At 41.1% G+C, this 21,013-nt stretch overlaps 1 protein-coding gene across 1 annotated transcript; it reads left to right on the top strand.

The window, feature by feature from the left end:
* The first annotated feature begins 17,101 nt into the window (after positions 1–17,101).
* LOC109867995 (prolactin-releasing peptide receptor-like) lies at positions 17,102–20,338 on the top strand. The gene is made up of 2 exons (XM_020457351.2): positions 17,102–17,610; positions 17,817–20,338. Exons 1-2 carry the CDS (start codon positions 17,159–17,161, stop codon positions 18,451–18,453), a joined length of 1,089 nt encoding a protein of 362 aa, XP_020312940.1. The 5' UTR covers positions 17,102–17,158; the 3' UTR covers positions 18,454–20,338.
* The last annotated feature ends 675 nt before the right edge of the window (positions 20,339–21,013 follow it).

Here is a 21,013-nt window from a genome sequence, read left to right as displayed (position 1 = left end):
TAAAAATCCCCTGTCTTAGGTCAGGTAGGATCACCACTTTATTTTAAGAATGTGATGTCAGAATAATAGTAGTGAAAATTATTTATTTCAGCTTTTATTTCATTCATCACATTCCCAGTGGGTCAGAAGTTTACATGCACTCAATTAGTATTTGGTAGCATTGCCTTTAAATTGTTTAACTTGGGTCAAATGTTTTGGGTAGCCTTCCACAAGCTTTTGAATTTTGGCCCATTCTTCCTGACAGAGCTGGTGTAACTCAGGTTTATAGGCCTCCTTGCTCGCACACGCTTTTTCAGTTCTGCCCACAAATATTCTATGGGATTGAGGTCAGGGCTTTGTGAAGGCCACTCCAATACCTTGACTTTGTTGTCCTTAAGCCATTTTGCTGCAACTTTGGAAGTATGCTTGGAATCATTGTCCATATGGAAGACCCATTTCCGACCAAGCTTTAACTTCCTGACTGATGTCTTGAGATGTTGCTTCAATATATCCACATAATTGTCCATCTCATGATGCCATCTATTTTGTGAAGTGCACCAGTCTCTCCTGCAGCAAAGAACCCCCACAACATGATGCTGTCACACCCGTGCTTCACGGTTGGAATGGTGTTCTTCGGCTTGCAAGCCTTCCACTTTTTCCTCCAAACATAACGATGGTCATTCTGGCCAAACAGTTCTATTTTTGTTTCATCAGACCAGAGGACATTTCTCCAAAAATTACAATCTTTGTCACCATGTGCAGTTGCAAAAAGGCAGTCTGGCTTTTCTATGCCGGTTTTGGAGCAGTGGCTTCTTCCTTGCTGAGCGGCCTTTCAGGTTATGTCGATATAGGACTCGTTTTACTGTAGATATAGATACTTTTGTACCTGTTTCCTCAAGCATCATCACAAGGTCCTTTGCTGTTGTTCTGGGATTGATTTGCACTTTTCGCACCAAAGTATGTTCATCTCTAGGAGACAGAACACGTCTCCTTCCTGAGGGGTATCACGGCTGTGTGGTCCCATGGTGTTTATACTTGCGTATTATTGTTTGTACAGATGACCATGGTACCTTCAGACATTTGGAAATTGCTCCCAAGGATGAACCAGACTTGTGGAGGTCTACAATATATTTTCTGAGGTCTTGCCTGATTTCTTTAGATTTTCCCATGATGTCAAGCAAAGAGGCACTGAGCTTGAAGGTAGGCCTTCAATTGACTCAAGTGATGTCAATTAGCCTGTAAGAAGCTTCTGAAGCCATGATATCATTTTCTGGAATTTTCCAAGCTGTTTAAAGGCACAGAAAACTTAGTGTATGTACACTTCTGACCTACTGGAATGGTGATACAGTGAATAATAAGTGAAATAATCTGTCTGTAAACAATTGTTGGAAAAATTACTTATGTTATGCACAAAGTAGATGTCCTAACCGACTTGCCAAAACTATAGTTTGTTAACAAGACATTTGTGGTGGTTGAAAAACGAGTTTTAATGACTCCAACCTAAGTGTATGTAAACATCTGACTTCAACTGTACACACACGTCTCATACTGTCACGCTTCTTCAAAATCGAACCCAGAAGCAGACCAGGACAAGGAGAGTAGGAAGAAGGTGAGTATTTATTTACAAGTGAATGTGAGTAGGTAGATATATCCAGGTGGCGTAGCGGGCAGCGGTGGTGAGTTGATGGGAGTAAATAGGTGGATCCAATGGGGAAGCGGAATCCTCCGACGACCAGGCGGGAATGGGGTAAATGATCCGGGTGAGTAACTGAAGACAGAACAAACGGAGTTAAGTTGAAGGCAAGCAAGACGTACAAAACAACAAAACAAATTCTATCCAACTTGGGGCTGATACTATGGCACAACATACTGTTCATGGCTAACGATCCGGCAGGGAATGGTTGTCAGGTCCGGGCTTATGAAGAGGAGAGATGATGATCAGGACCAGGTGTGCAGATAGCTGATGGGATACAGGTGCGGGTAATCAGAACTCCCAACTGGCTACATTGCCCGGCAACCAGACAGGGTGCGTTCCAGGACGCCGGAAAAAACACTCCAGGACAGAACACTGGCAAATATCAGACTCAGGAAACGGGATTCGTGACACATACACTCATTAATTTCCATTAGAAAGAATAACCTGGTAGCACCTTAATAATTGGCTGAGAGTTGCAAGGGTGGAGAAACTTCGCAAACACATATGGAGCTGAATTTAATCACCTGGTTGCCTAAATTACGCAAGATTTTAGTTCTGTGTTAACCAATATTAGACTGCTCTAAGGAGTGACTGCAATCCACATAGGTAGAACATTCATTGCCAGGAAACGCTTATGTTAGCACTTTCGGACTAAAAACTCCATTTTACTCAGCATAGTGTCTGAAGTTACACATCACACTATTACAACAGTGATTGTTTTTGGAATAAAATGATCAATATGTTTTATTAAAGGTGCAATATGCAAAAATTGCTCTGACATTGCCTGGTCGCTAAAATTCAAATATTTCGCATAATTTCAGTTTATGTGACAAAACAAGCAATGAAGACAATCATTGTACCATCTGTACTAATCCGCTGTGAAATATCTATATCAATAATCCAAAATGTTGTATTTTCAGCTGTTTGAAGCTGGTGTAGACAACCAAAAGTAAAGGCAAAAAATACATTTAAGATTGGGATGCATAGAAATAGTATACATAGAACATATCTTCCACTTCTTAGACTTGCTTACAATGAGAATGACAGGTCTATAAATCATCAATGAGAATGACAGATCTATAACTCACATTTCTATGTGAATTTGGTCGGTCGCCCAAGAAGTTACACATTGCAATTTTCTTAAACATCCTTGGTATTGTGTGCTTGTTGTGTAGACCTTTCCACTCCTACCCGTACATGGCTTGAAAATGGCAGCTTTGTGTCCTGATAAGGGTAACATGCTATGAATGACATCAGATCTCAGGCTCTGCGTTTCACAGAGCTGTCTCGTTTACACTATACAAGTGGCACTTGCCTAGAAACACTAGCCTCACCCTCATGTGGGTGCTAACAAGCTAGCAAGCAAGCTAGACAGTGCTACATATCCCACAGTGTTCAGCTCCCTCACCCAACACACTTGAGCACTGCATGTGACAAGAAGTTGCTCCCATCCCTCCCGCTAATTGGGCAACTTATGCAAAAAAAAATTGTTGTCTGAGTGAGTGAGAGAAATGCTGTAAGTAAAGGTTACCAACATTTATAAATGTGGAAGTAAGGATTAATAAATGATTTTTTTATTTTACCTTTATTTAACTAGGCAAGTCAGTTAAGAACAAATTCTTATTTTCAATGATGGCCTAGGAACAGTGGGTTAACTGCCTGTTCAGGGGCAGAACGACAGATTTTGTACCTTGTCAGCTCAGGGATTTGAACTTGCAACCTTTCGGTTACTAGTCCAATGCTCTAACCACTAGGCTACGCTGCCAACCCCAAACCTATTTGTTTTGCAATGGTCAAGAAATAAGCTGCATGGATGTCAGACAAAATGTCAGACTCTCAAGTTCATTAGGGACTGGGACATGCTTAACACCCCGGCCATCCTACAATCTAAGCTTGATGCCCTCAAACACAAATGATCAATGAACCTACCAGGTACAACCCCAAATCCGTAAACACAGGAATCCTCATAGATATCATCCTAACCAACCTGCCCTCCAAATAAACCTCTGCTGTCTTCAACCAGGATCTCAGCGATCACTGGCTCATTGCCTGCATCCGTAATGGGTCTGAAGTCAAACGACCACCCCTCATCACTGTCAAGCGCTCCCTAAAACACTTCAGCGAGCAGGCCTTTCTAAATGACCTGGCCCAGGTATCCTGGAAGGATATTGACCTCATTCCGTCAGTAGAGGATGCCTGGTTGATCTTCAAAAGTGCTTTCCTCACCATCTTAAATAAGCATGCCCCATTCAAAAAATTAAGAACCAGGAACGGATATAGCCCTTGGTTCACTCCAGACCTGACTGCCCTTGACCAGCACAAAAACATCCTGTGGCGTACTGCATTAGCATTGAATAGCCCTCGCGATATGCAACTTTTCAGGGAAGTTAGGAACCAATATATACAGGCAGTTAGGAATGCAAAGGCTAGCTTTTTCAAACAGAAATTTGTATCCTGTTGCACAAACTCCAAAAAGTTCTGGGACACTGTAAAGTCCATAGGAAATAAGAGCACCTCCTCCTAGCTGCCCACTGCAGTGAGGCTAGGAAACACTGTCACCACTAATAAATCCACGATAATTGAGAATTTCAATAAGCATTTTTCTATGGCTGGCCATGCTTTCTATCTGGCTACCCTTACCCCGGTCAACAGCCCTGCACTCCCCACAGAAACTTGCCCAAGACTCCCCCATTTCTCCTTCACCAAAATCCAGATAGCTGATGTTCTGAAAGAGCTGCAAAATCTGGACCCCTACAAATCAGCCAGGCTAGACAATCTGGACCCTCTCTTTCTAAAATTATCTGCCAAAATTGTTGCAACCCCTATTACAAGCCTGTTCAACCTCTCTTTTGTATCGTCTGTGATCCCCATAGATTGGAAAGCTGCTGCGGTCATCCCCCTCTTCAAAGGGGGTGACACTCTAGACCCAAACTGCTACAAACCTATATCTATCCTACCCTGCCTTTCTAAGGTCTTCGAAAGCCAAGTTAACAAACAGATCACCGACCATTTCGAATCTCACCGTACCTTCTCCGCTATGCAATCTCAGGGTGCATCTCAGCCACGCTCAATGTCCTAAACGATATCATAACTGCCATCGACAAGAGACAATACTGTGCAGCTGTATTCATTGACCTGGCCAAGGCTTTCGACTCTGTCAATCACTGCATTCTTATCGGCAGACTCAACAACCTTGGTTTCTCAAATGACTGCCTCGCCTGGTTCACCAACTACTTCTCAGACAGAGTTCAGTGTGTCAAATCGGAGGTCCTGTTGTCCGGACCTCTGGCAGTCTCTACGGGGGTGCCACAGGGTTCAATTCTCGGGTCGACTCTTTTCTCTGTATACTGCAATGATGTTGCTCTTGCTGCTGGTGATTCTCTGATCCACCTCTACGCAGACGACACCATTCTGTATACTTCTGGCCCTTCTTTGGACACTGTGTTAACTAACCTCCAGACGAGCTTCAATGCCTTACAACTCTCCTTCCGTGGCCTCCAACTGCTCTTAAATTCTAGTAAAACTAAATGCATGCCCTTCCACCGATCGCTGCCCACACCTGCCCGCCCGTCCAACTTCACTACTCTGGACGGTTCTGACTTAGAATATCTGGACAACTACAAATACCTAGGTGTATGGTTAGACTGTAAACTCTCCTTCCAGACTCATATTAAGCATCTCCAATCCAAAATTTTATCTCGAATTGGCTTCCTATTTCGCAACAAAGCATCCTTTACTCATGCTGTCAAACATACCCTCGTAAAACGGACTATCTTACCGATCCTTGACTTCGGCAATGTAATTTACAAAATAGCCTCCAACACTCTACTCAGCATATTGGATGCAGTCTATCACAGTCCCATCCGTTCTGTCACCAAAGCCCCATATACGACCTACCACTGCGACCTGTATGCTCTTGTTGGCTGACCCTCGCTTCATATTCGTTGCTAAACTCCCTGGCTCCAGGTCATCTATAAGTCTTTGCTAGGTAAAGCCCAGCCTTATCTCAGCTCACTGGTCACCATAGCAGCACCCACCCGTAGCACGCGCTCCAGCAGATATATTTCACTGGTCACCCCCAAAGCCAATTCTTCCTTTGGCCGCCTTTCCTTCCAGTTCTCTGCTGCCAATGACTGGAACGAACTGCAAAAATCACTGAAGCTGGAGACTCATATCTCCCTCACTAACTTTAAGCACCAGCTGTCAGAGCAGCTCACAGATCACTGCACCTGTACATAGCCCATCTGTAAATAGCCCATCCAACTACCTCATCCCCATACTGTTATTTATTTTTTATTTTTTTGCTCCTTTGCACCCCAGTATCTCTACTGTATCACTTATCTTCTGCATATCTATCACATATCTATCACTCCAATGTGTAATTGCTAGATTGTAATTATTTCACCACTATGGCATATTTATTGCTTTACCTCCCTTATCCTACCTCATTTGCACACACTGTATATAGATGTTTCTATTGTATTATTGACTGTATGTTTGTTTATTCCATGTGTAACTCTGTGTTGTTGTATGTGTCGCACTGCTTTGCTTTATCTTGCCCAGGTCGCAGTTGTAAATGAGAACTTGTTCTCAACTAGCCTACCTGGTTAAATAAAGGTGAAATAAAAATAAATAAATAAAGTCAACCCATGCACATGAAAGTGTCAGAGGAAGATTTTAACTGGGCTTCTTGGGGGCGTCGATGACACAAACAAAGGCTAGTATTGAATGAAAACACTGAATCAGTGTGTGCTCACACTCACTAAAGTCTTATTGTAGAGATGATTCCACTGATGAGAGCAACAAATCAGATGTTAGAATTCTCACTATCTCTTATATATCACCAGGGCAAAATGTGGATAAGCTTAAGTCTGGGGCTGTTTGTGATTTTAAAAAGAAAATAGAAAATGTTTTACGGTAGTCGTGTCCTATTATAACAGATAATTAATATGACTAGAAATATACTGAAACTGTATTACAACTTGAAACTTTAAATGAGAACTCTTAGAGCCAAGAATGGTAACTTGACAAGCAAACAGATAGACTATAATGGACACCATATCATCTGCAAAGGTAAAGAAAATTGCCCATTTCCTTGACAGATTAGTGACATTGGGGCAGAAGAGACGAATGGAGTTAAAAACTGGATGGAGTTGTGACGTAGGCAGGCAGTTTGAGGCGATCTAGAATAGAACAGAGTAAGATGCTCTGTGAATCGTGACTGATGGAGATATATAGAGAGGAAAATACCGAGATCGACACCCTTGACAACAGCAACAGGCATTGTTGGACAAGCTGTCAGCTCTCTGCCGTTCTTGGCTCCTCGCAGATAATCAAGCAGTCACACAGCTGTCTTTACCTGTCTGCATATTCAGTGTACAGTACCATAAAAAGACTCCAGATTACTTCGAGCCCAGTGTGTGATTATGGTAATAGAAACAGTGTGATTAGTGCTGACAAGATAAGATTATATTTAACCCACCAATCAAAAGTGTGGGATTACTTTGCTTTTCTCATCATGGGATTCTTAGCAGTTTTGCATGCTAATGTTATGCCATAGTAATTGCATGCATTATAACTGGGCTCTTTCTCTCTTATATTTGATCATTCTCCACCTACGAACTCAGAAGAAAATTCATACCTCAACAATAGCCAGAGGCAGAAGAGGCAGACAGCAGACAATTAGTTCTGAGACAACAAAATAACGACACTGACTGCATTTAAGATGAAAAATGAATTAAAAGATATATCCAAAATTGAAAGATTAAAACACCTGAGGGGTTTGTCATCTCATTCCGTTGCTGCTGCTGTGGATAGTTTTCCTCAGTAATGACTTATAGCATTTGTGTGACTGTCCTTGTCTATAAGTGTATCAGTGTTTTGTTAGTTGTCATGTTTTGTGTTCTTTCTGGACCACAGTAAGAGTAGCTGCTGCTTCTGCAAAAGCTAATGGGGATCCAAGTAAACAAATACCATTTTGAAAATAAATCTAGATTTGATTGCTTGTCAAAACCAATGAGGTATATAGACGGGTTAGCTGACAACATCATGAAAATGATGCGCGCCCATCGATAGGGGCGGAAACCATGCTTTGTTATGATTCTGGACATCCAGATAGCTAGCAGCAATAAGCTGCCATGTGGGGAATTGTAGGTGGCTCGTTTCAGTTGATTCAGTTGATTCAGTTCACTTGATACCATGTCTTGTTTTGAGGTGTTTGACTGATTTCATATCAATACTAATATGACTAAAATTGGCTAGATATTTAACCAACAACTGTAACAATGTATTTCAGAGACAATAAGTGCTCAGTGTGCAAATGTGTTTATGTTTTCAATAAACATTTGGAGACTAAATATATGTTGTCAAAAAATGAGGCCAATCCTGCCTGTTTGCTCCATAGTTGTGGACATTTTGGTTTTGTTGTTAAACAACCAACCTGTCTATCAACCCTAGATTTGTGATGCTATTTAATGGCCAGGTTTTGTTGCCAATGATCTGCCATATTGGAACTCCCCAGAAGAAGCAGTCCTCCATAGGAATGAATGGAATTCTACAGTATTTCAATTAAATGTTTCAATGACACATTTACATGTATTTAAATATTTTGGACAGTGACATTATAACTTTCCAAAAATGATACTTTAAGGAAAACATTTTATATTTGTATATTTAAAATAGTTTATGTTTAGCTCACATAATATAGGTTTTTGTAATAGAATAAACGTGGCAAAAACAAATATAGACATGAATAAATGCATTTCTATAGCTTCTAAATAAATAAAAATAACGGTGGGGGAGTGCCAAGATGGAGGCCCGGTGGCTTCAAAACAGCTCCCCTTGTCAGTATTCTAGTTTATATATAAATCATTTGTCAAAACAATGACAGCTCTTATAACTACAATTGTTCCACTGTTCAACACATTCGTTTCATGTGTATTATCGTTTGTCTTGGAGGATAAATAAACACTGCCCAGAATGACTGCAGACCTGTCATCTAATGCTGCCAGTGGAGGTAACAGTGCTGACATAGGCAGCAGCCTCTACCAATGCAGGTAGCAGAGCTGTCATCTACAGCAGCTTCTGCTGCTGAAGGTGGCAGACAAGCCTTTTTGAAGATACATTATGGTGTCAGTGTCAAGGCAGAAGTTGGAATGGAATTGTCTCTATTGGAATCATTTCATTGACCTTGCACTTTTCTATTTTTAGCTCATTCCTCCTCCTAAGATGTCTCAACCTCAGTAAATGTCAAAGGTAGTTTGCTTGAACCTGTCATTGGCAAAAACCTTTAAAGAGCAACAGCCCCTAAAAAACAACTTTCATTTAGAAAACAGCCTACAATATGTGGCATTGATCATTTTGGTCATAAAGGCAATCTTATGGTCATGACAGCATCAGCACATTCATTTTAATGCTCTGCCCACAGCTGGCAAAACAGAAGTAATCATCAATTCAGAGTGCAGCTTCATATGACCCCATCATAATGCCTGAAGTAAATGTGGGTTGACTTTGGATATCCATATGGGGCTGGTTAGGGATCATGGGTAAATTACACAATGTACATGGGACAATATGTTAAAATTCCAATAGCTACAAATTTCAAACCAACTGTAAATTGTAGAAACCATGTACAAATATTGAAAGCTTTTAATGAGAAAACTTAAAGGTGTGCAACATGAAAATATTGTCTCATTTACATTTTGTAATTTATTGACAAGTCCCTAACTGGCTTCGGTGATAGACTATCCAAAGTCATACCAACTTTGCCACAGTTGTACGCCAGCCGGCTGAAGCGAATTGGCAAAACATTTTTGTTTAACTCTTCCCCCCTTTGAACACAAATACGAGACACCCACATCAAACCTTACCCCGGAACCAACTCACGTTTGAATTCAGTCATGGTCGCTAGAATTTCTTAATGAACCAAATCTAAAACTTAATGATTCAAAATCACTGGAGTACAGGAAGTGTACTGCTGGATCTGATGGTGTGTTGCAAAACAGGTAGAATTGTAGGAATTTAGCTGTGTTCCCCAAAAACAGACCTTGCTTGGGGGCCCTGCAAAACTGCTGTACTCCACTGATAAAAATACAAAGTTTTCATGAATATGAAAATATTCTTTGCAATTACAACATTAAATTGTAAGTCAACTCTCCATAACAAAATAAATAAAATTTTATTTGTCACATGCACCGAATACAAGCCCCAACATTGCAGAGTTAAAAAGTACAAACAATTTGCAAAACAAATGTCAGGAAATAGTAGCAAAATAAGATACTTTATACAAGGAGTACCTGTACCGAGTCAATGTGCAGGGCTACGAGGTACTGTAGTTGAAGTAATTGAGATCATTTATATATTGTTTTATTTAACCTTTATTTAACTGTGCAAGTCAGTGAAGAACAAATTCTTATTTACAATGACGGCCTACTCCGGCCAAAACCAGACAACGCTGGGCCAATTGTGCACCGCCCTACGGGACTCCCAATCACAGTCGGATGTGATACAGTCTGGATTCAAACCAGGTACTATAGTGACGCCTCTTGCACTAAGATGCAGTGCCTTAGACCGCTGCGCCACTCAAGAGCATGAAGGTAGGAGTAAAAGTGACTAGGCAATCAGGATAGATAATAAACAGAGTAGCAGAAGCGCATGTGTAAAAAAGTGTGAAAAATATAATGTGAAAATGTGTCAATGTGTGAGTGTGTGTTTTGTGTGTGTGAGCGTATGTAGTGTGTGTGTGTGTGTGTGTGTGTTAGAATGTCAGTGTCGTATTTGTGAGTGTGTGGGTAGAGTCCAGTGAGTCCAACCGTTCTGCTACAGTCCCGTCGATGTGAATGGGGGCATGCTCAGCCTTCCGTTTCCTATAGTCCACGATCAGCTCCTTTGTCTTCCTGACATTGAGGGAGAGGTTGTTGTCCTGGAACCACGCTGGCAGATATCTTAGCGGGTACCCAGGGGTAATGCCATGCAGGAAGCAGTATGCAGCATTTGCCTAATGGAAATGTCAGCCTGGGTAAGAGGAGAAGAGGTGTGGGGAAATGGGGGCATAGTGTGCCAGCAAGCGGAGAATGCCTCTCTCTCTCAATTGATAAACACTGGTCACACAGACAGCTAAATGAACAGGCACACTTGAAACCCCAATGACAATGTAAAAATAGGGGATGAATCTCAACAAGGAGATGGCAGATGGAAAAGTACATCTCACACAACATAAAATGCATGCAGGGGCATCTCAACAGCAGGTACAGTCAAGTGAGACGTCTCTTTTTTAATAATTCAATTTTCTAATTACCTTGTTATATAATATGAAAACCTATGCAGAGAGGATATTCTGCTACTGGACATGGTAAGAGATGTTTTGGGTGATAAGATGTTAATGTGTTGAAGTAATTCATGCATTTACAAATTGAGCACCTGGTTACAGGGGGTGGACAGCATTCATCCCAATGTTCAGGCTGCTCTCGTTATCTCATCCTCTGGTTCATGGTACAAAGAGGAGTCAGGAGCCATCACCGTTTTCTCAGAACAGAACAATTGGAGCAGCTTTCTTTCTTTTTTCTTCAGAGCTATGCACACAACTGTATTCTTGGAAACCTTGAAAAATGTTTATGTTTGTGAGCTGGGTTGCTTTGGTGATGTGACACTCAAGCTCTACTGTGACTTTTTTTAATACTGACATTTCGCTGAATATTCCACGGCGAACAGGTTTTCTACACATTGTGTTAAATGTCAAATATGTATAAAGAAAAGAACCAGTTATTTTAGTCTTGTTCCATTTCCCCAGGCCCCCCTCATCTGCACCTGCACCTGCTACGGTTAGTAAAAGCTTTCTTTAAGCTCGTCATTATTTGACTCTTTGTTACTGATTCATCCACTAGAAATACTGGGAGTGGTGTTATTATTACACCATAGAAATTGAATTTTTATGTGATGGATTATACACCGTTGATGAATAACGTTCCCCCATATGGTTCTGAGACATGGGTATTAATGGACAGAATGGGCTGTGAGAAAACCATCAGCACTTCACTGAGTTTAACCTCGGCACAATAATCCCTTCAAGGTAGAGAGATTCATGTGCAGGTAGAAACCCTGTGGCGAACTCACCCCTGAGTGATCAATTGATTCAAAGGAGAACTTTTCCCTGTGTGACATTTAGTGACTGTTCATGGCTTGGTAACAACCCAATAGTTCGGCAGCACACAAATAGGTACCCATGGAAACATGAAATACGTGTTATCAGATGATAAGGGAGGACCGATGAAATGGAAACGCCATTACCTACACTGTTGGTAATACTGACCGGCTTCTTCATTATACCGAAAGGTATAAGGTAAAACCTGCCCAAGCCTAACCCAGCAAATGAAATAGGAATTGTAAGTGTTTTGTTTCCTGTTCTGTTCCATTGTCCTCTGCTGTGTTTGAAAGAGGTATTAATGCTCTCAACCTGCTCTTCAGACATGATGTGGTTTGGAGAGGTCTGAATAGACACAGACACAGATAACTAGACATCTTTGAAAGAAAGAGACAAATAAAACACTGAAATAACAACATCCTTGAGTGCACTGAGTAAACAGGTAGGCTGTTCTCAGTGAAGAGACAATTATTCATAAATATGTCTGCAGCTCACAGAGATCCTCTCCAGCCAAAGGGTCATCATATTTGGTTGCGGAGAATTTTCCTACATGTAGATTAATTACAATCCACATAAATATATATATATATATATATATATATATATATTTTACAATTTCCTGTTGCTGCAGGATTATGTTCCTGCTGTAGTAAACTGGCTCAAATTAAGATCCTAAATCTGCCCCAAAACAGTCATCCCGTGCAGGCAATTTGTCTTAATTTCACAGATCAGTAGAGCAGACCAGGGCAGACTTAAAGCTAGAATCCTTAGTTTCTACATCCATTTTTGGACGTATAAATGTATGATATACTGTCTACCCGCTGATTCTTGAAGAATATCACTTAGAAATGCCTAATGTGCTTAGTTCAACTGTTGTACCCCACCAGAACACAACATATAGATTGTTTTACTCCAATGTTTGTAAACAAAGTAAATGTAAACAACCACTAAAAACCTGGTTAGAACTATCATTTTGATACCATGAATGGTCAGTCCTTGCATCCATAGCTCTGTGAATGAATTTGAGAGTGGTAACATTTCTCCAGGCTCCTACCTCAGCTTTTTTATACCAAAACAGAGGCGGGGTGTCCGCTTTGTTGTTGCTTCTAGCTTTAAAACAGGTGAATGGAGTTCAACCTCTATCCTGTTGTAAAAGTCTTACCAATCTATCTAGATTATATTGTACTTCATGGAAAACATGGGAGGCATGTTCCCAATAATTCATGAATATGCCAGTGCAGTACATTTCCTTGGAACCTCTATGAGCCCTAAATCTCATCCCATCCCTGGAGTGAGAATACAGTAGGTGAGCCAGGATTAGATTGCCATAGAATAGTTGATCAAATACACCTTTATTCATGTGACTTACTATTGAGGCACATTGTGTGTGCCATTATTCAAATGTTTCCCTCTCACCTGAGCATTGCAGTAACAGCTTGTATTTGCCAGGAGCATTCTCCAACCAACTGAACAATTTGGACAATAACTATGTCACCCTGCACATGTATGACTGACACAGGAGGACCACGTGGTGTCTGTAAAAGTAATGGACTTGAAGAGATCAATCTTGACCAATCAATTGGTTTTCTTCAAAACACACCCTTTAAGCTCAGTAACCAAGTGAATTACCAGGATACCCATTTTTTTCTGGCTATTATTTTATAGCCTATGGGCAGCCTATTACAGGGAGGCCTACTAAAATGATAATAAAATGTATAATAGAGTCTGACATTGGAGAAAATAAAATCTCCACCCGACTGGGAGATAACCTCCCGTCTCTCTCTCTCTCTCTCTCTCTCTCTCTCTCTCTCTCTCTCTCTCTCTCTCTCTTTGTCTCTCTGTGTCTTGCTCTCTCTTTCCATATCAGCATCAGTGGCTCTGCAACTGTGTACTCACCACTGTTCAGGAAGGATATGAATGTGTCGAGAGCGCACTTGACAGAGGTTCTCAGTCTTTCAAGGAGTTCCCTTCTCCTTTTGCTCATCAGCACTTGAGGTACGATGCCTTGATCAAATATATTTGTTTCCTTCATTTAAAAATAATAATTATGACTTTCATTTTTACCTCATAAGCAAGGTAGCCTAAGAGTTGTAGGATAAGTTCATTTGTGATTTACTATTATTAATTGCTATCATTCTTATCTTTACTATAAAAAGTGTTTGATCAAGTGTTGATTTTGCAAAAATAATTTGTTGTTGTCATTATGTTGTGTAGTAAGTTGTTGTTGTAGTTATAATAGAAGTGGTAGTAAAATAAGTATAGCAAGAGTACACTAGTATTTTATTAGAACAAGATTCCACATTGAATTAATGTCTAAACCTTTATTTCATTCACCCTGCAGTTGCCCTTTTAGCAAATATGAAAAAAGATGCCTGGAAACAATTACTCTGAATTGAATAAAAATGACTAGCAGGCAAGAAGATAATAAAATACAATAATTCTCATTAACCCATACTTTATTGGAGCCCAAGAGGCCATTGGCATAAAGATATTGAGAACAGATCTATTTAGTGCAGGTTTAAACATAATTGCATATTATTGAGTTGCAGCCAGGTAGCCACTAGAATTATTATTTTTTAAATAGAATGCGTACATCTCATATTGCATCCATCTTTATCTCGATATAGTTGTATCTGTTAGCTTAGACAGTGTGTGTAATGTGGGTGTAATGCTTAGATGCATAATAGTCTAGATTCTCTACTTTGTCTCCAATCAGACCCACGATCTCCTGCGGCCCCTCATGATAAGTTCTATTGTTTTTGTGGCCACCACCCCCATCAAAGTTGCCGATCACTGCATCATATCATGTTAAATGTATGTATTAATCATTATAACACTCATTATTAACCAGAGGTATTTGTACATCAAATTGAGGGTCATGTAGGCATGTCAGCAATCTGAACTGTTTCATTTCATCAAAGCCAAAATTGTCAAGAATATATTTTTAAATAGCTTCTTAGCATAGAGCAATTTCTCAAGCAATAATTTTTGACAGGACTGTCTGGGAGTGGTCTGAGTGGGGAGGAGAAAACTAGCTGTTATTGGCAGCGATGTGGAACTCTCTTTCTTATTGGTCTATTAACCAATTTACCACCTGTGGATGTCAGATGAGGTAGTCATCTGGAATGCATTTCAATTAACAGGTGGGACTGATAGGGCTGGTACAGTATACAGAAGATAGCCCTATTTGGTAAAAGACCAAGTCCATATTATGGCAAGAACAGCTCAAATAAGAAAAGAGAAACAACAGTCCATCATTACTTTAAGACATGAAGGTCAGTCAAACCGGTAAATTTCAAGAACTTCGAAGGTTTGTTCAAGTGGAGTCGGAAAAACCATCACGCGCTATGATGAAACTTGCTCGCAGTGTCTTTGTGAGACGCAGAGTAGGTGAAAGGATTATCTCCGCATGTGTGGTTCCCACCGTGAAGCATGGAGGAGGAGGTGTGATGGTGCTTTTCCGGTGACAATGTCAGTGATTTATTTAGAATTCAATGCATACTTAACAGCATGGCTACCACAGCATTCCTCAGCAGTACGCCATCCCATCTGGTTTGGGCTTAGTGGAACTATCATTTGTTTTTCAACAGAACTGGACGTGCTACCTGTCCCAGACCTGCTGTTTTCAACTCTCTAGAGACAGCAGGAGTGGTAGAGATACTCTCAATGATCGGCTATGAAAAGCCAACTGACATTTACTCCTGTGGGGCTGACCTGTTGCACCCTCGACAACTACTGGGATTATTATTATTTGACCATGCTGGTCATTTATGAACATTTGAACATCTTGGCCATGTTCTGTTGTAATCTCCACCCGGCACAGCCAGAAGAGGACTGGCCACCCCTCATAGCCTGGTTCCTCTCTAGGTTTCTTCCTAGGTTTTGGCCTTTCTATGGAGTTTCTTCTACACCTGCATTGCTTGCTGTTTGGGGTTTTAGGCTGGGTTTCTGTACAGCACTTTGAGATATCAGCTGATGTAAGAAGGGCTATATAAATACATTTTATTTGATTTTGATTTGAGAACAATGACCCAACTCACCTCCAGGCTGTGTAAGGGCTATTTGACCAAGAAGGAGAGTGATGGAGTGCTGCATCAGATGACCTGGCCTCCACAATCATCCCACCTCAACCCAATTGACATGGTTTGGGATGAGTTGGACCGCAGAGTGAAGGAAAAGCAGCCAATAAGTGCTCAGCATATGTGGGAACTCCTTCAAGACTGTTGGGAAAGCATTCCAGGTGAAGCTGGTTGAGAGAATGCCAAGAGTTTGCAAAGCTGTCATCGAGGAAAAGGGCGGCTACTTTCATAATTTTGATGTCTTTACTATTATTTTACAATGTGGAAAATAGTAAAAAAATAAAGAAAAACCCTTGATTGAGTAGGTGTGTCCAAACTTTTGACTGGCACTGTGTATACAACACAGGTAATCCCATTTTTGACTGCAATGGGCCATGCATGCACTACTATAAGATATTTTTGTAGAAAATTCTTTACGTTTCACAAGAGCTTCCCCTCCCCAAAACTCGTTTCCCGAAAGCATTTGGAATACTGTGCAGCTGAGTCTATCTGAGTCTAGGGTTGGGAACATTTTCTCAATCACTCCAGAGCTAATTCACTTTAATAGACATACTGTAGCAAGCCCCACACTACAGGCATGTTCTGATTGATTAAAGTAATGTAGATAGTCATGGATCTTTTTTGGATTATTTGATTGATTAGGATCCCCATTAGCCGACGCCAATGGCGACAGCTAGTCTTCCTGGGGTCCGACACATCACGAAAAAGACAAAAAAGTACTTTACAATTTACATACAGTACATTTAAAAATATGAACATGTAGTTTTGTGTGTGCGTCTATCAGTTACACATACATGTTAGTACATACACACAACAAGTAGGTCACATGGGGAGAGACGTTGTGAGGTGTTGCTTTATTTGTTTTTTTAGACAAACAAAGCAAAGGTTTGCTGTTCACCTGGGCTATATAAGATGAAGGGAGTTCCATGCACTCATGGCTCTGTATAGTACTGTACGTTTCCTTCAATTTGTTCTGCCCCTGGGGACTATCAAACTCTTAACCAATCATCGAAGGGAAAAAAAGTCTGTTTGGCTTTGTTGATGAATATATACTGTACATGAATGTATGATCTACTGTGTATCATTCACATGTTTGAATGCCATTCATTTCCAGTTATGATGAATATACCGGTAGTTAAAATACATTTTTGCTTATTGTTTGTCACTAAAACTTTCCCAACCTCTGTGCTCTGACTCTTTCAGGGTAAGGTGCTAAGAGGCTGCTACCCAGGGCTCCCTATTGCTGTGCGGTTAATCAGATACAGTATGGACGGCAGTGGAAGTGGCTGGACTGGAGGTCTGCTGCCCTCTGTTAGCGAGAAGACAACAGAGGGGCACTCGGTCTTTGAGATGGCTGTTCAGAATGACTCGGCCAACCACAGCTCCCTGTTTGCAGACGTGGCTCTGCTGCAGAGCTTCAAGCTGCTCATCATCCCCTGCTACTCCCTGGTGGTGGTGGTGGGTGTGTTGGGGAACTACCTGTTGCTCTACGTCATCTGCCGCACTCGCAAGATGCACAATGTCACCAACTTCTTCATAGGGAACCTGGCCTTCTCAGACATGCTGATGTGTGTGACCTGTGTACCCTTAACCCTGGCCTATGCATTCAACCCTCGTGGCTGGGTGTTTGGGAGGTTCATGTGCTACCTGGTGTTCCTGATCCAGCCGGTTACCGTCTATGTGTCTGTCTTCACCCTCACCGCCATCGCTGTTGACAGGTGAGTGTACCCACTTTGACTCGAGAGAACGAAAAGCCAATGGGTTTTCAACGGGTTTCAAATGAAGTGAAACACATGAACTGTGAAAATAAAAATAAATTAAACACCACATCTGGAATAATGATGTTGTAATTGGTGATCTATATCTATGATTTCTTTTTCTTCAATTCATTAAAATGAATACTGCTGTGCACTTTCCCTGCCAGGTACTACGCCACTGTGCATCCTCTGAAGAAGCGTACCTCTGTGTCCACCTGTGCTTACGTCCTGTCAGGGATCTGGCTGCTGTCCTGTGGCCTGGTGGCTCCGGCCGTGGCCCACACGTACCACGTGGAGTTCAGAGAGGAGGGCCTCACTATCTGTGAGGAGTTCTGGCTGGGACAGGAGAAGGAGAGGCTAGCCTACGCCTACAGCACCCTGCTGGTTACCTACGTCCTGCCACTCTCCGCTGTCTGCACCTCCTATCTCTGCATCTCTTTCAAGCTGAGGAACTGCGTGGCGCCGGGACATCGGTCCCGAGACCAGGCAGAGGCACAGCGAGCCCGAAAGCGAAAGATCTTCCGTCTGGTGGCATTAGTGGTGGCGGCCTTCGGGGTGTGCTGGCTGCCCATCCATGTGTTCAACGTGCTGCGTGACATCGATATCCGCTTAATCAACAAGCGCCATTTCCTGCTCATTCAGCTGCTGTGCCATCTGTGTGCCATGAGCTCCTCCTGCTGTAACCCCTTCTTGTATGCCTGGCTGCACGACCGCTTTCGTGCTGAGCTGCGCAAGATGTTCACCTGTCACCACCGCATCGGCATCCCCACCAACCACTGTGCTATGGCCAGTGTGGTCCTCTGACTGTGCAGGGACAAGGAGATAGAAGAGACACAAGACATGTGATACCTGTGTAAGCATGCTGTAGGTCCAATTTCCTGATAATGTTCATGTTTGTTGGTGACCTAATGTAGACATAACAAGAGATCATCATGAACAATACAGGAAATCTTGGAATTACAGCTGATTATAGAGATATGAGGTGGTTTCCTCATTGTTCATAGGTAAACAAATCAATTGAACATAAATTAGGTGATTGACTGGAAATAATCATTAAATGAGCAGATTGAACAACAATAAGAAGAAGGTGAAATTCAAGAGACAAAAAGAGCAAGAGACGAGAGGGAGGGAGAGAGGGAGAGAGGGAGAGAGGGAGAGAGAGAGAGAGAGAGAGAGAGAGAGAGAGAGAGAGAGAGAGAGAGAGAGAGAGAGAGAGAGAGAGAGAGATGTCACTTCCCGTCAATCTGTCCACGAGAGATTAATGTTTAACACTAGGAGAACAGTAGCAAACAGGAAAATCTGAATCCACAAAATGTTGTCAATGCTCATAAGAGGTCTTGTAAATAATACCATTAGTTAAGTAATCATCACAGTAGTTGCTACAGGAAGACATCTTCCATTCATCCAGATGGACAGCTGTCTGCTGAAGTTAGAGCGCAGCACTCAGTGGACAGACTATACAATGTCAACTCAACTCAGTGTCCAGTATGCTTCTGTCTGTTGTGTTAATAGTCAACTGCAGGTTTGGTCTCTAGACTGGTCAGCCTGGTCTCATAGACTAGATGTAACATAGTAAATGTAAATCTGTAAAGACCCAAAGTAGTATGATATGATACGTTTGGTATGGTTACAACCAGAAAGTAGGGTGGTTGGTCGGGGTGGATGGGTTCTAAAGCGAACGTCTACTAACCCAAAGTTGCGTGTTCGAATCTTATCACGAAGAACTTTAGATAATTAGCAACTGTGCAACTACTTACTACTATTTAGCTACTTTGTAACTACTTAGCATTTTACCTTCCCCTAATCATAACCCTAAGCTTAACCCTTTAACCTAACTCCTAACCCTCACCCTAACCTTAACCCTTTAACCTAACTCCTAACCCTCACCCTAACCTTAACACCTAACCCCCAGCAAATGTTAGCTACAACAAATTGGAATTAGTAACATATCATACGTTTTGCAAATTCATAACATATAGTACGAATTGCAATTCATAACATATTATACGAATTGCAATTCCAAACATATTGTACAAATGCAATTCGTAATGCATCATACAAAATGGATAATGGACATCCACAAACGAATACATACCATACCCAGAAGTCAAATATCATACTAATTGAAGTAACTTGGATTTACATTTACTATGTTACGTCTAACCGAGTCCAGGTTGGACTGCACATCCCTGGAGCACTGCCGAATGATGTGATTACAGATCTCGCTGTCTGCACCCTGTGAATAAACATGCTTAATAAAACAGTAGGTGATCTTTTTTTCCCCTATGGTTAAATTCTTCATTTTTATTGCAGTCTTCTCAGTCTCTTACATATCTTTGTTTGTGGGGAATGTACCACACCTCTGAAAATAGTCATTCAGAATTAGGTGTTAGTTAGGCATTTGCTAAGGTCATGCTTGCCACTGCATGATTGCATCATTGACTGATTATCATAACTCCAGAAAGTTTCACTCAGGTGTTGATTCTCATTGTTTGTTTTTTAGACAAACCACAAGACTACCCACTTTCAATACATTTAAGCAAAATGGTGGTTTGCTGAAGTTGTTATGTATCCCTTTGTAATAAATGGCATTCTGTGGTTTGTGTCATGCTATATAAAATGCCTGTCCTTATTAAGTGATTGCATGCAATTATGTGTAAAATTCTCAATAAACAAACACTGACAATTGGCCAATTTTTTTTCTTGAATTCCCTTTGGAAGTGCTAATAAGCTTAAAAGGGCAGTGCAGTCAAAAATGTGATTTTTGTGTAATTGCCTGGAATTTCTGCCTGTTCAGGTGGGATGGAGATTTTGAACCCAAATCTGATCAGATTATTCTGACCAATGACCAGTCATCTTTTATTTGCAGATGTAACCAAGGGGTAGGTGGGGTATTATCAACCAGCTAATAATTAGAATCAGGTGCACTAGATTGGGGTTGGAGCAAAAACCTACAGGACAGTAGCTCTCCAGGAACAGGGTTGGAGACCCCTGGTCTAGAAATCCTATCCGCCAATCAGGGTTGTGTATGGAAAAATGACTACATTTGTATCAACACGCCCACACGATCAGACTGAGCATTTCAATGGCAGAGGCTCAGGGAAATAATTAATAAAAAATATATTTGGAGTTATTTTCATGAAATAAAAACCCAGTGATTTATTAGACATTATTAGTGATGATTTAAAAATAAAATTGAAAAGACTGCATTGGGGCTTTAATGTATTACAGATGGCAAATGTCTTAATTAGTATAGACTTGAAATCACATAGACCAACATCACAGAACAATATTTACACAGGACTAATCCATATACACCTTAATTAGGCTATTCCATCAATAGAGTGCCTTTTGCATAGTTTAT

Source organism: Oncorhynchus kisutch, linkage group LG23 (genome assembly GCF_002021735.2).
Source record: "Oncorhynchus kisutch isolate 150728-3 linkage group LG23, Okis_V2, whole genome shotgun sequence".
Lineage (NCBI taxonomy): Eukaryota > Metazoa > Chordata > Actinopteri > Salmoniformes > Salmonidae > Oncorhynchus > Oncorhynchus kisutch.
This window is presented reverse-complemented; position numbering and strand designations above follow the sequence as displayed.